Below are 16,267 nucleotides of genomic sequence, written 5' to 3'. Positions count from 1 at the left end.
TTATAGCCGCTAAACATAAGCATGCTAGCATTGAATTTGCCGGTATGCTGACGTTAGCATTTAGCTCAGAACGCTGTTGTGCAGCTTCACAGAGCTGCTAGCTAGCATGGCTGCAGACTCCTAATTTTGACTCTTAATTCATTTTGAGTGAGTTCTTCAGTAAATTCCAATAAAGTATAGGATGGAGTCCTACATTAAGAACAACTGGAGTATTAAAATGAAATTGTTGACCAAGACACTTTTCATGCAGTTTGTAAGTCTTTATTTTGCAGCATTAACATTGAGAACTTCCACTTTGTAGTTTAAAAAGCCAAACTCAAAGCACTTGAGTATAAGAAAAGCAAATGTGAATTTAAAATGCACACAGCAGCTCCTTATTTTTATCCTAGAGAACTTTTGAGGCTGGTTGCAGCGTACCACCTGCGGCCAACCTGTCTGACGTTATGTTCAACAGCTGAGGATATATCCCTACTGCCGACAGCCAGGCTGACTGTAAACACCATGACAGTACAAAACTATTTCAGAAAAGATTCCTCTTTCTTCTCATCAGAACTTCTGTTTATATTACTATCAATAAAAACTTCATTATATTATTTATTAGGCACAGCTGTGCTTTCGATCAATGGAATGAAATAGAGATGATTGTCCATCATAGAAACACAGTATAAACGTGGTAGTAAAATGTGTAGTGTCAAGTTCACTTCAATCCTTTTATGTTAAAGGAAACAGTTTAAAAGAAAAGGCTCAGATGTGTCCTCCACATGCTCACTTTGTCATGTCAAAGAGAGAGACAGTGGAAGAAGAAGAGGCACAAGGAAGCGATTGATTTTCTGGATTTATCTTCTGCACTGCTGTTCTGCAGGCTCCTCCTGCTGGTGTCAGTGTTGTTTGGGACGCTCGGGGTTGTACTTGAGGAGCAGGCCGAGGGAAGTGATGCCGTACAGAAAGGTCTGGACAAACCACAGGCAGCGAGTGGCCGTGTTGTTGATACCTTTGTCACTGCAGGGGGCACAAACAAGAAACAATGAACAAAAGGCTAAGATGGCAGCAGTTTCATGCGTCAGATGATTGATTTCATATCTTTATTATTACCTCACAGTACAATATATTGCTAGATTTGAGCACCATCTAGTGGACGGCCGGGTTCTTGTCATTCTTACCTGCACACCTTCAAAGAAACAACGGCCTCAAACACATGGATAGCAAAGGCGGCCCACCACCTGTAAGAAAGAGAGACGTCTCAAAGTCCACAGACTTTCCACTGAATTCAGCAATGATAATCTACACACCACCCTAGAATGATGATGACTCTAGTTCTACATTCAGTCTGAGGACACGGTGATGCTTCACATGATATTCTGTTTTTCCTCATGTGAAGATAAACACCCCGCTGTCACCACATAGCCCAGAGCTGAATTAGCAGGAGTCACATGATAACCTAAAAAGCAGATCAACCAGTTCACAAATATCAAACCACTAAAGAGTGATTGATGTCTTTCATCTTAGCCCTCTTGCGAGAAAACACTTCACTGCTGTCCTGTACGTCACATGACTTAAACAACAACGCATCATCAATTAACAGTCCACCGGTGCTACGGTAGGCACATGACTGAAACGACTAATTAGCAAAGTGTTCTACCTGTGGAGGTGGTGCTAACGATCTGTAAATGGGGGAAACATTAAGGCAGTAGCTAATTAAACAGTGTATTTGAGCCTTTGTGAGGGTGCTTTGCACATCATTTGATTGATTTGATGCCTCTCTGCTGTTAAGAAAATTTGGGTGAAAATCTTAACACTTATATTAGAGTATGTGAGAAGAAGAGAAACAGTGCCTTCAAGACTGAGCTCTGAAATGTTTTGTATTTTGAATCGCCAAACTGTGATACAGCAATCGTACTTTCATGGGGAACTACCAAACTTCAGCGTTCTGTCTTATTTACTCAAAGGAAGTGACAGCAGTATTTCCCATGGACAGTGTTTCAGATCACTTATAATCACTTACCCTTTGTACAGAGTGTCAGCATGGTTATCCACAAGGTATCTGCAGAAGGTGCCAAATGGGCCAAGGTACTGAAATGGGATTTTTTCTGGCGCAAACACGGTGCACTGCAAAACACAGACATGGTAGTTAAACATTAATAACGCATTGACCCCTTCATAATTTCCTTCACCCAAAACACACAACTTTTAAACTTGCCATTTAAGTCAGGTGACTGTTTGGACTGTTTGTGTTCATCAGGGTCTCACATCACAGCACTTCATGGCACACAGCTGATCAGAATAGACATGCCATTGAAATGAAATTTGATGCAGTTATGGAGGAGAATTAGTTCTGCACCATGTTGGATATTTTGAGCCTTGTCATGTGTGTTTTCTAAGCTCTGAGTCTGAATCTGGGTTTTATGCAACTTAAAAGCAGTTAACCTTATAACATCCCTTTAGACAGACTCACTCTTTTCACTGCATCCCATTTATTGCCATTCAAACACTTTGATCCACTTCATATTTTACCACACTAATATTCAGAATGATAACAGCACATTAAAGTTGATGATATTTTCAAGATAATACAAAACACATTTTAACACTAAATCATTTTTAGACACACCTATACCCGTAAAGTAAAAAGAAAAAGGTAGCATTGTGCCGTTCCTCTCCTGTCCACCTGTGACATACCAGGTATGTGTCCACATGGACAATGACTGGTGCATGGAAAATACAAAGGGATGTTGTTGGAAGGGCCCCTCAGCCCAGAGGCTGCTCTCCAGTCATGGTTTGGTTGTTAGGCACACACCTAAAGGTTAATCTATGTTCCTTCAGCTATCACTGATTGGGAAATACCTCCGAAAATCAAACCTGTTGTGTGTGCTTCTTATTACAGCAAGGTCCCTGTCTGCATTACTGTGTGCGTGGCAGGTGGTGATCAGTGAAAAAATGGGACCATTTCTATAGAGAATTACACTAAAGTCCCATGTGGTCTTTCTGTCCAACACATTTCTGCTGCTGACACTTCTCTAATATGTTTCATTGGTCAGTCAGGCTGATATTTAATTGATTAGGCACCAGTAGAATAGCAACGAAACCCAAATATCGATCGACCACCCGTTCGCTTTAGTGACTTCACCGTCGATTTGCCAGAGAAGCAGAAAGCGTTTCATCATTGTTATCATATTTCGGATGGAGTTTGGCACGTTACTGTTTGCTTTTATGAAACTTCAGAAGATGTCCGTGCTGACGTTAGGCAGAGCTAGCCGAGCAGCGGTCAGCTAACTTGTCCAATGGACTTTACACATACGTTTATTTCGGTGCCAGATAAGATAAGCAATCAACAGATCAGTGACTTGGCAATGACTGAAGGCTAATTTGTCGACACACAACATTTCACAGAATATCAAGTATTAAATTGTTATGTACAAAATTAGAGAAGGAAACTGAATTTCGTGAAAGTAGCACAGCGGTGTTTGAATTTACAATAACAAACGAACCGGAGGACATTTAACGCAACACAACACGGCGGCATTTACAGGAGCGGGAGACATAAAGTCTTGTCTTTATTCTACCTGACTTCAAACGAAGCTGATGAACTTACAGTGAAATATCCGACCGCCAGAGTAATGCTGACGATCCAAAACATGCTGGTTCTTTTAAAGTAATCGCCTCCATCGCTTTTAGCCATAGCTGCTGCCGTCCTGCGTTGGTCCCGCTGTCAAATGTGGCCGTGCGAAAAAGCAGTTCGAGCCGGTATTCGCACAGCGGCCGCCCCCAAACGTGGAGCGTGCGCGTACTCCCACCTTTACGGCAAGTGCGTTGGAACTGGTCCTTCCTCAGTGTAAGCTCTTTAGACAGATAGCAGGCCATGCATCCAGTTAACTTTTCCATATCGTAAGAAAATAATGCAACTTTTGCAGGAGGCGGTGTCAGAAACCTTTTGCCAGTTTCAAAAGGTTCAAACTTAAAGAGGAGGCAAAAATGCTTTTCTATGTGTTTAATACTTACATTTTTCCTTTTCCTGAAACATATCTGGAGCTGTATCACCTCTGTAAAAACAACCTCCAACACTGATCTGTTTCCATTGTAGAACAGTTATGTCCATCATCGCCATACTCGAACAGATGCATTGGGTTAGCCGACCTCTAGCCTGTGATTTAGTACAGAAATTACATTGGCTCGATGTCCAGTGCTTTGTTTATTCATTGTGAAACGAATAATGAAACAGCACTTTCAAGTCCTCTGTTGTTTTACACAATTTTTAGTGGTTTGACTACTACCAAACAAATAATGACAATAATCTAAATTTGGATAAGGAAGGATGCAGCCACACAAACTAACAAACAAAAAAAAAGATATAGGATTTTGAGAGGATGCGCTTATTAAAATAATATCTTAATAATGTCTTTTACAGTTGCCTTAAGCGGTTATATGGATATATGCAGTACATTTACCTTCTAATGTGTTTGATAATGTTTTAATCATGTCTCTTGCTACACAGAGCAGAACCATTATTAGCTATTATTAGAATCACCAAATGTCATTCATAATGGCAGAACTATTCTTAGTGTTATCAAATTTGTTTAAAAAGGAAAATACCCCTCCTTTGGCATGAGCTGTCTCAACAACCAAATCACAAAGCAACAATTTATTATTATAAGGTCTGTATTTCAAATGCACGTCCAACTTCATCCCCAATGATAGACAAACAAGACAATTCAAGTACATCCAAGTGCAGTTTAATCTAACCGCAGACACACTTCCAGACTATGAGGTATAAGTTACTGTGTTTATGCATCCCTGTGATTCACAGCCGTGCAGCACTGCAGTTTTCCTGTTTGGAGGATTATGCTTTGCAATTTACATGAAGAGATAAGCTGATCAGATAACTTTTTTGCTTTTTCAAATATGCAGATGTCTGTTGAGGCAGGATCAAACTAAGCAAAGCTCTTTATCGGGATTTTGCATTAGCTGAATAGCCCACAGCATATGCTGAACCAGTGTTTAGTTATCTTTAATCACTTGATCATTGTATGTAAACTTGAGTATGGCAAGTGTTTAATCTGCTGAAATGGTCTATTGACAAGACTCTTTCCCATTTTATTATTTTATCTGAGTAATTTTAGATAATGAAATACATGGTATGAGCTTTTAAATATGAGCATCCAGAATTCATGTAAATCATTATTTCACATTACTGAGTCGGGCAGCCTCTACAGTTGGCAGGGCGTTTTGTGTACAGTTACGTCTGATAGGATTTGGATAGAGTATAGCGAGAGTTGGTGGGACTTCTAGGAGCCGTCTCCACACATGGAGACATTGATTCTGCAGGTTGTCCAGATAAAGATAAAAAGAAACGGTCTTAGCTTGTTTTGTTGCGTTAGATATCTCTGGTAGACCTCCAGCTGCACTGTTTTCTAACACACCTACAAATACTGTAAACCTGTTTCTGCACTTTGTCCTTTTGCACTATTTGACTTTAGATTCAGCATGTTAGCATTTACATTTTCGATGTATTTGCATGTAGCTGATGCTCTGAAAGCATGAATGCAACCAGGAGGTCAAAGGTCAAGACTGTATGTGAGTAAGCACCAAACATAAACAAAAAAAGTAAGTGTAAATATATATGAAAACATTTTGTGGAAGTAAGGACGTGGCTGTTTTGCAGCAGCATGTCAAATCACAGAAACAGACTTGACATAACGGTTGAGGTTAAAGGTCGCAGCATCTGCATACAGCTCGGTCAAGGCCTGGACATGTTAAAACAGCTTGACAAGCTTGCCACTCAATTTGATGCACCTATTCAGTGTAATGGGGCTGCTGTGTAAGGGTCCAATTCATCACTGAATAATTAGCCAGCCTTGTTTTTCCTCCTGTGATAGCAGGGCGCTGCTCTGCATAACAAAAGAAAACAGGAGCCGCTGATAGGCTTCAGCTCTGAATGCTGGTTTGTATTTTGCTGGGGTCTGTAAGTTAAATATTTCTTTAAGACTATTGTTAGTTGATCAGTGTTCAACAGTTTGCAAAGCTGCCTATGTTTGTGCTTAACACTAATCAGATGGCTCCCAGTAGCCAAATTTGAATGAAAGGGCGGCCTAAGAAATATGAGGTTGTAATGTTTCTTTAAATGAAAACAGGTTTTGTATTTGTGCATGGTATCCTGCCATGAAAAATACTGGCTGAAAATATATGTATATGCATTATAATAATACACATTCATAAGAAATTGCTTGTTAAGAACAACAATCCCTAATACACATTTAAAATACTTTCATTGCATCATTAAAATAGGAGCAAAAAAAATGAATCATGGGTGGGAAAAAATCATTCCTGCCTTTGGGCCTTGCTTTGTATACATACTGTCTGATATGTCACATATTCAGCAGCCCAAAACAAAACACAGTCACATGCTTGCTGTCTTTAAGTTAAGTGGTATCGATGAGCCTAACAATCACAGAGAGAGTTTCTTTTGTCATTCTGCAATGTGTCATATTTGCCATTGACCTTGGCACCAAGAGGGGGTGGGGGCTTTTGTTAACTACCCATCCTCAAAGGAAAATGACACCCCACCCCAACACTCTGTTCTGGCCTTCTGGGGTCTCAGGTGATCAATATAAAAGGTACCTTGACCCAAGCAGGAGACACAGTCAGAGACTCTCAGTGAAGGAACACACCATCATACTGAACTCTGTCATAGCTACAAATCCATTCGTTTTCTGAGCTTCATTCATTTCACCGCTGCTATGTGGAAGGACTCAAGCAAAGGTAAGAAATGCTTTCTAATCCATACAGTTTAAGACAAACAAGCCCAATCTTTATTTTACTTTATTTATTCAGCATCTGCACCCATGTCTTAGTGTTTGTAAAATGTTTGCATGGTCTAGTCCTGAGTGAAATAGTTCAGTTTTTGCAGTGTCATGTGAACAGGTTTTACTGCATCTGATGACTTAGACAGGTAATTGTCAGTCAGTGGCTGAGTCAAATGAACTCAGTAACCTACCACCTCGTTAGGCTAAAAAACTGTAACTTCTTCAAGAATTAAAGCATCAGTGTAGAAAGGACCCTTCTACACCAATGAGCCATATTCTTATAGATATTTAGCTGGATAGCAACACCATCTTTGTTGTGTTTCCTGATCTGCAATCTTGAATTTGACTGCATGTTTTTAGTTTAGATAGTACAGCGTCAGAACCATGCCAGCAGAAGGGGTGAGGCAGTTAATTATAGGTGTCACTGTCCATATTCAACAAATTAGTGATGTCTACTGCTTAGTTACAGCTGTAGAAGGAAACATATTGAGTAGCCAAACAGCCCCTGGTTCAGAGCACAAAGAACTATGCAGGAATTACGTAGAATAATCAAACAGGTAGTATTAGAGATCCTGTCTGATGTGGAACCTGCTCTCTCCTCTTCCCTCAGACGATGCCAGATCTGTCACCTCCAGTGGCGGCTCCTCTCGCAGCACCAGCCGGCGGAAGAGGACCAGTTTCTCCAAAGAACACGTGGAGCTCCTGCGCGCCACGTTCGAGACCGACCCGTACCCCGGCATCAGCCTCAGAGAGAGCCTGTCCCAGACCACGGGCCTGCCCGAGTCACGCATCCAGGTACACAACCGCCCAGGCTGCCTTATATGTGCCAGGCATCCTTATCCAGTCTGGAGATGTATGATGATGAAATGAATTAAAACCTAGCTGTTTAGAGTCAGTGAAATTGTCATTTCAGTTAAGTAAGGAATGATTTTTATTTGGGGAACTGGATTAAATACTTACATGCACACTTTTCACATAAGCACATACAGTGGATACCAACACAGAGGGACAGTTGTATAGTTGTGCTGTAAGGCATTTTGCAGTGCGGTTTCTTATCACAAAAAGGCTCTGTTTTCAAATGCATCCTGCATAGAATTGTAGATACTGCTATCACTCTATCACTTTATTTCTTTATCTTCAAAGATGACACAGGCTGTTTTTATCAGCATCTTGTTTGAGGTGGCAGATAGACTGTACAACAGGCTCTGACAGCCACTAGATCTGTTCTCCCCCGAATCCACTGGTGCCTGTTTGCCCGGAAAATGATTAACAGAACAGAATGTGTTGTTTGTCCGTCCTGATTTCAATCTAAGCTCCCTTTTTCTTTCTTTCCTGTCCAGGTGTGGTTTCAGAACAGAAGAGCTCGCACCCTGAAGTGCAAAGGAGCCAAGAAAGCACTGTGGCAGTGTGACAGTCCAGTCCACGATGCTCTACCTGCACCTCACGCTGTAGCCAGCAGGGGGCCGGCGGTTGGCTCAATCCATCGGCCGCCTCAGGGCCCCCCACCAGCCTACCCAACCCAGGTGAAGGAGGAGATGGAAGAAGCTTGCTACTATGGACAATGTCCCCCACCCTACACCACCATTGAGGAGCATGGACACTCCATGTATGAGCATAACTCCATGTATGAGCTCCAGCAGGGCAGGCTGCTGGGAAGCAGCTCCAGCCCACCCTTGAGGGGCCTCTGGTCCCAACCAGGCAGCCAAAACTCCCCCGTCCAGCCTCTGTGGTGTCACCCTCCCCTGGAGATGAGAAACTACAGTCAAACTACAGTCGCCACCCAGGCCGCCTTCATGTATCCAGGATCAGCAGAGCAGCAAATGTACATGCCCTGCTCCACCTCCCACTCCTCAACTCCAGACACCCCTGATTCTGGATACTGGGATGCCGGTCTGGAGAACAGCCCACCACTAGAGGGTCAGTACTCGCAGCTAGAGGATTCTTGGAGCGGGACCACTCTTGAGGGTTGCGGGGAGTCCGGGCACCCAGCGCTGGTCCAGCATGCCCCCTTGCCTGAGCTGTCCCTGCAGGAGATTCTGGGGGAGCTGGATGAGGACTGGCTGGGAGGAGAAGGCGTACACTGCCAAGCTAATGGGGATAAAATGGCTTTCTGCTGACAACTCTTTGATAAGGATTGGTTATTATTATTAGAAATCATGTGTATTATTTTGATTTTAGTCATTTGAGTATTCCCTCTGAGGTGTGTAAATATGAAAAGTCCAAACTTTGACGAACTATTGGGAGTGGGGAGAGGGAGCCATTTTTTCAAAATCCTACAATCCTACATGATTTTTATTTATACACACTGGCTACTGTTTCTCTTGGTTCTTGTATTTATTCACTATTTATAACCTGTATTTATGATTTCTGCACTTTTATAGAAATAAATCAGTGGTAATAAAACTTGAAATAGTTTTCTTCGTCTTCTTTATTCAAGAATGTTCTTGGGGATTTACAACCAATAAGATTTGGGTGTGTTAATATCAAGAGGAGAGCCATGAATTCCTCTGGCATCCAGATGTGACAGATTTCCTTTGCAGCTGGGGGGAGAAGTAGGCCGTTCACTGCAACCAGCAGATGGTGCCTGTGAGAGGGATAAGAAGGACACAGATTTCTTTCTGACCTACACCTCCTGTGTGGGAATACAAGTCTGTTGTTCCAAAAGAATGTATTCTCATTTAAAGAATAAGATTTCTCAGTTCAAAGGAAAATCTGTCTTCTCCTGTTTTAGTGTGATGAAATGACCGTGCCATATGTGGAATAACAGAAATGAAAGTTATTACTTTTATCTAGTTTTATCTAATAGAAACATTTAAAGCACACATTTCAAATATGAAAAAATCTGAGTGTTTTGGGGTGTTTTTTCCTCGGACCAAAAGCCTTTTAGAGTTGTCATATGTTGACATTTAATATCAAGAGACTGGGACTGGAAGATGAAGAGCACAGTGAGTCTGTGAGTTTCCAGGTAGCGTTACTGAGCTAACCTTGTTCGCACTAGCTTGGCAGTTAAAATGCTTTAGCTGCTGTTACATACAAACATCCAGGATATTCCCATGTATTCACGTGTATGTCCCAAAAGGACATCAGTGGCGTGAAACTTTAAACTTTCCTGGGATTTTATTAATTATAAATGAGCACAAGCATCTTTTTCTGTGATATATTGTGTAAGCTGGACAACATATGTGCTGATAATGATATATCAGATATCGGTGATAGGCCGATAAATGTGAGTACAAAAGAAAGGACAATGAAAGAGTTGAAAAACAATCATTTTTACAGACGGATTAGAGGTCAAAGGTTTAAAGCTCTACATTGTTTTTGCTCTCTATTCTAATTGTTATTAACAGTAACATGATATAAGCAGTCCCATCTTTGACTTGTCTGATGCCTTTTGCTGCACTTTGCCATCATCGGGGCTCCTCAAACATTATTCTGTCGTGCTTTATTTCAGTTTTGTTCAAAAGCTAGAGTCATTTTGTAATTAAATACTTATGGAAAAGAACGCTTTCTTTTTACTCTCCCTGCCAGTCCCACATCAGGCACTGAGGGTTAAATCACCAGGTCAAGATGAAAGAAATCTCATCTTTTTACCATCTGTCAACACCGTCCCTGTGTCGTCCCTGCGTTGTCCCTGTGTGCATCAGCTCTGAGTTTTGCCCTGACCTGACAACCAAAACACATATTTCTTCATCAGACATGAAATGGAAAAAGCCCAAGGCAGTACACAGGATGTTGGCTTGAGGCTTGACACTGTTTCCCGCAACAATGAAATGTGCTTATGTTGTTTATACTGTTTTGGCCGCCTGCCTTCATCCTCAAGATGTGAGGAAGGGTGTTGTCCTTTTGTTAGTGTCTGGCGTGGGTTCCTGTCCTCAGAAAAAAAAAAAAAAAACAGACAACAGGTCGGGACTCAGGAGGGAATGGGGCTCTTCAGGCTCCTGTGCTCGCTAAAGATAGACCAGCAGAGGAAATGTCGCAGACTGCCGGCGTCTGACGTGTGGCGGGCAGGTGTTCACCAGCACATGATGCTCAGGAAAACAAGATGTAGACAACTCAGTGGAAAGAATACTGGCAACTGGAATACACTAACACTCATCTCAGTAGTGTAGTTCTTCTTACAAGCATACAATGCAGTTGGTAGAGGCTTTCTTTTTGATAGACATACAACAGAGGTTTTTATTCTTCTGTTTGCAGATGCAGTTCAGGCTGGTGTGAGTGTCAGTAGTTTTGCAGCTTGCAGTGATTGGGTCATAAACCAAAGTACTGGGCAAAGTTCAATTTTGACCTGATGATGACACTGGATGAAAAGTCAGGGGATCAGGAAGAGTCATGAAGTTTGTTTCGAAAAGGCCATGTTCATTATATCACATTGGTATGTTGTCACATTCAGGCCCTTTGGAGCGGTTTGAATGAAGGACAGAGAATGACATGAGTCACTTAAGTCAAGTTTTATTTATATTGCACAAAATCACTAATTTGATTTACCTCAAATTAGGGTTTTACAATGTGTACAACTTAAGACACACTCTGTCCTTAGATTCCTTGTAATTAATCTCCTGGTAAAAGCTGCACACTCACACAGACACAACTGCTAAAAACTGAAGCAGATGACTCAAGAGGGGGCAACTGTGATCTGTTTCATAATTGCTCTTCAGGTGGTCAACAACTCTTGGACTAATGTCTGTGAAACTGGCAAAATGCAATGGCTGCCATTATGTTCATTTTAAAATACAAGTGGGGACTGTTGTTGGTGTTTGTTTACCTTTACAAGAAAATCAGGCCAAGTATGACGTGATTCTTTGACAGCTCCCACGCTGAATTAGTGTGTGAGTCAACCATGAGAAACACTATCATCCATCAGACCTTTAGATGTCATTGTGTAATTGGGACCATTTCCATTACGCACGCTTGAAAGAAACATTCATGGTGCTGATCAGCTGTCTGTGTTTACTGTAAATGGTGTCTCCTCATCTTGACCTTGTTAAGGTCAGCACTGGTTGCATAACAGAAACATTTCCTCTAAAACTGCACTCATTTGCGGCGGATCCAGCATTCAGCATGTAGTGTGTAACATCACGCGCTTTGCCATGTGTTTCAGGAGTACTAAATAATACACAGGTCCAACCCCTTCACCCATTTGCCCTCTTCCAGACATGTTGCGGTCCACTTGTAATCAGCTGAGTGTTTCATGTGATGAGGGGTGTGTGTGTTTGTCTGTGGTTTTAGGTGTCTAGTGACGTTTTGGCATGACCAACATGTCTGACATGGCCCACATTCTCCCGCAGACAGCTCGTCTTTTAGACAGCTTCTTCAGCTTGTCTGTGTCTGTCACACACACGATCCAAACAACGATCATCAAACTGCAGAACACTGGAGGGGAAGTATTATTTGTAATTTCATTGGAGTGTGCACCAAAGCTGAAGCACACACAAAAGCAATAAACAGTAAACTGTTTCTAAGAAGTGGTTTCATTTTACTCCCGCTCACCATATACACACACACATATGCACAAGTGTTAACAGCTCTACTGTTGAACAAACTGGGGGCAGACAGCCGTGTGAGTGATGGTCCTCAGCTGCTGGCAGTTCCAGGGATGAAGCCTAGCCTTCACTAAAAATATGGCCTGTAATTTAACCAAACCCTCCCAGGGAGTCCAGGCCGGCCACACGCTCTAATTTAGGAGCTCATCTTTGTGATTGCACTGCGCCACTCTCTCCCATCCACCGCCCCATCCTCGGTTTGCACATCCAGGTTGTGATTGATGTTGGTCAGTGACAGATAGGAAGTGTGTGTTTGTGTGTGTGTGTGTGTGTGTGGGTGTGCCTGCATGCTCATACGTGCGTACTGTACGGTCTAGAAGATAGTATCTGGAAACTGGATAGGAGACATGGGAGTGAGGAGCTCTTGCATTTGTTTGCCTTTCCTAAAATAGAACAGCAGACTACTTGCAAGCCAGACTGCAGTCTACTGCAAATAGACTGATGAAATACTATACTATTGAACACGTTTATTTTCACTCATGTTCATTCAGCCTGCATAAAATACACATAAACACAATTCCATTTCCATTTCCATTGTTGTCTCTGTTGACAGAACACAAAGTGAACAGGCCTGTATTGTGCTTACATTTATTGTTTATATATGCTGAGATGCAGAACACTGCAGACCAATAGATTTTATTGAAGCCTCCCCCTTTAAACTTAGCTCCATACAGAAATAGACAGTTGATATTAAATGTCATCCACATGGGAAATAAGGTCAGCAGCTCACTAATGAACTCCTGGGCAGCACCGTCTTCTGGTATATGCCAGTGCTAACCTACACTACAGCAACCTAATAAACCTGATACACCGCATGAACACAATATGTGCCGTTCAGAAAAACGCCCTTAAAAATAATGGAAGCTTTACATGGATAACTCCCCACGGAGATATAACAAGAATGGTGTTGTGATAGGTGAGATATGAAACACATGAGGATGGGGAAGGTGACATCAGAAATTCATTGTTAAGGACCCCAGATACACTATATGAGGATCAAAATGATAATGATGATGAATGAAAAAGTGCAAAACTGAACAAAATGGTCTCAAACTTTTTTATGAAGCCAAACTTCAAATGTGCTGCTTTTAATTAGCATAATTTACTAATCTTTTAAATCCTAATGCTCCCTTTATAAATAAGTGTAAGAAGAGCTTTAAGAGAGCTTTTTTTCTGTCTGGTTGGTCAGCTTCAGCAACATTATATCACAGTGAGTGAAATATTCACATCCTGGATACATTTATTATTTCTTTATTAATTATGGCTGCATTCTAACATCAGATGACAGAATGTCAAAATCCTCATGTTTTATCACTATAAAAAATCCACAGGGATATCAATGTCTCCATGGGATTATTACATAACTTTCAGATCTTCACTAGAATTTAAAATAAAGCTCTTTGCATGACGCCTCTTCACACAGCATACAGTGCAGTGATGAATATGCCAAGCATCAAACATCAAATATGGTGGTTAACACTGACACAGATTCACGATCAAGGTAACAGAAAATAATATTAAGCTTATGTGCATGATTTTATGGCCAGTAATATACAGTACTACTATAGAGAAAGTCTGTTTCTGCGAGGACATGCAGCAGACTGGTAGTCGTTTGCCTTGTGATCAGCACTGAATTTAACTAAGATCTTTTTATCTAAGGACACACCACTATGGGCTTGTCAGGGGTCTTATAGTAGGCTGTGAGTGTGAGGGGCATCCATCACACATCATTCAAATTTTTGTCATTTCAGCTGAAAGCCCCCTTGTAGCTCATCTGTTCAGCCCAGTGCAGAGAGCCCTGTGCCCAATGCAACACCTTCAGCAGGAGTACTACATGTATGAGGTAATTGTTGTTTGGTCATGTGAGCTGCTGCAGCAGCTGTCAAATGTGATGATAGCAGGAGAATCCTCGGCCCCGCCCCCTGCAGCTGATTGGACAGCTCAGACCATCTAGGGACCATCAACCAAGAGATCAGCCTATGGAGGGACATAGAGTTTCATTTCAACCAGGAAACAGAGAGAAAGGGTGAAAAGGAGAAGCAGAAAATTATTTTGTGACTATGCTGACATTTTACACAAGTGAAAGTGCTATTAACAAATGAAACAAATAATCAATTGTAATAGCAAATTTAATAGTATTCAATGCATCAATAATATTCAAAATAGTTCATCAGGTCAATGTAAAAATATTTTTCAGTAGTATCTTTAACTTTTTTAATTAGTCAGTTTTTATTCATTCCCTATATGGCCTTGTTTGCTGTCGATGATGAAGCCCAGTTTCCCGTCAACTGTGACTCAGTTGATTTTCTGTAGTTTCAGTCTACAGTCAACTGTGTAACACAACACAAGTTGTGCTGCTGATATGCAGCATTTTGCTGCTTCTGCAACTGCGCAATTTAAACACTGACTGACTTCAGGGTCACAAAATTCCAACAAGAAAGAAATAAAACCACACATTTTAATGTCAAATAATGTTAATAAACAGCTAAAAAGCTATGAACATGCACTGTGACTGAAATACCAAACTGACCACATGTACAGCCTAAACAAGCCAAACTCTCCAAAACAGGTTTCTAAATGTATGTTGGCATCTGTGACTTCACCTCTGGGATTCTCCTGGTTGAAGTCGGCATTTTAGTCATTTAAGACAAGAAGATTTTAGCGGTCATGCGTCAGTGATATTACAGCACATCACATGACTAATAAAATATTCTTTCCACAGTATTTCAATCATATTTCAAGTATTTCACAGCACCGATAGGCTGTGGAGAAATGGATATTAAAAAAGAAGAACGTGTACTTGGAGATTTCTAAACACTTCTAAGTTGTTTTGTATAAAGTGCTTGTGAACAGATGTGTACATGAATGCTACATTTTATCCCCACATTGATCCCTGTAAAATACAACTATTTGTTAACTGACTGTGGAACCCCCTGGAGCTTTCTTAGGACCCCTTGGATTTCCGGGCCCTCCCTTCAAGAGCATTTGTCCTGCAGAGCAGAGGCGGGGGGGGGTCAGAATAAAATAACATGCATGTGTGTGTGCATGCTCATTCTTTTCCATGTGTAGAGAGACGTGCTTTATTAAGACGGTTAATAGTGCACTAATTCAAGGAGACAGCCCACACCTGGCCAACTGCACCACAGAGGTCAGATCTCTGTATCTCCCCTCCTTCTTTCACAAACACACACCTCCTCCTGTGGCGTCTCCATCTGCAGCTCCCTGGTCCCATCTCACATACCCCATCCATCCCACACACACACACACACACAGTAGCCCATTATGGGTGGATCTATTCATCTCCTCAACCACAAAGTCATGTGAAAAGCAGACAGAGACTTCCCTAAATTTAGAACCTAAACGTTTATGACTTAGGAGTGAGACTTAAGTTACAACAGTCCAGTATCTAAACAAACAGGTGGGGTGTATTCTTACATATGCTGGACTGTATGTAGGACAGATGCATGTCCAGCCAAAGTATCACCGTTGTCTGGAAATGAGTGATAAGATGTTACTGCCAAGTTTAATATGACATCATTATAATGTTGCTAGGATATTCCTGTATGAACTCAATGTATCTAGCCAGCAGCAGCCTATATCAGTAGTATATATAGGCTAGTAGTCCCACAGAGCCCCATGGTGTGTGTGGTAGGACTGTGACAAGTTTCTGATCTTATACTTCAGGATGCTGTTCTATTTTCCTGAGGGGCTGCCTATAGTTCCTTCTAATATTCCTGTTATTCTATATATGGACCAAAAGAAATCTTCCCAACAGGCCTCTATATGATGTCATTTCTTACAGTCTTTGGTCCATACATCCCCACCAGGCCGAGTGTACTTTATCCAGAGCCCCTTGCTTTCAAATCCAAGCTCCGCCTCTCCAGCAAGCGCACCCACCTTGTCCACCAGCAGCACAGTGCGCCAGGCAGC

General features: G+C 41.6%; 1 protein-coding gene across 1 annotated transcript; it reads right to left on the bottom strand.

Moving 5' to 3' along the window:
• Positions 1-255: 255 nt before the first annotated feature.
• On the bottom strand, positions 256-3,699 carry tmem254 (transmembrane protein 254). The gene is made up of 4 exons (XM_041947932.1): positions 3,590-3,699; positions 2,003-2,106; positions 1,161-1,220; positions 256-999 (listed from the first exon to the last, which is right to left on the bottom strand). The coding sequence occupies exons 1-4, from the start codon at positions 3,674-3,676 to the stop codon at positions 879-881; spliced, it is 372 nt and encodes a 123-aa protein (XP_041803866.1). The 5' UTR covers positions 3,677-3,699; the 3' UTR covers positions 256-878.
• Between the last annotated feature and the right edge of the window lie 12,568 nt (positions 3,700-16,267).

The sequence above is a fragment of the Chelmon rostratus genome, chromosome 11 (assembly GCF_017976325.1).
Source record: "Chelmon rostratus isolate fCheRos1 chromosome 11, fCheRos1.pri, whole genome shotgun sequence".
Lineage (NCBI taxonomy): Eukaryota > Metazoa > Chordata > Actinopteri > Chaetodontiformes > Chaetodontidae > Chelmon > Chelmon rostratus.
The sequence above is the reverse complement of the archived record's forward strand: the minus strand, read 5'-3'. Positions and strand labels throughout refer to the sequence as shown.

Excerpts from the sequence above, each read along its gene's own strand:
- tmem254 (XM_041947932.1), bottom strand. The coding sequence starts at position 3,676 with ATGGCTAAAAGCGATGGAGGCGATTACTTTAAAAGAACCAGCATGTTT. Across the intron at positions 2,107-3,589 it reads TGGCGGTCGGATATTTCACT|TGCACCGTGTTTGCGCCAGA; the intron begins GTAAGTTCATCA and ends TGTGTTTTGCAG. Across the intron at positions 1,000-1,160 it reads GTTTCTTTGAAGGTGTGCAG|TGACAAAGGTATCAACAACA; the intron begins GTAAGAATGACA and ends TGCCCCCTGCAG.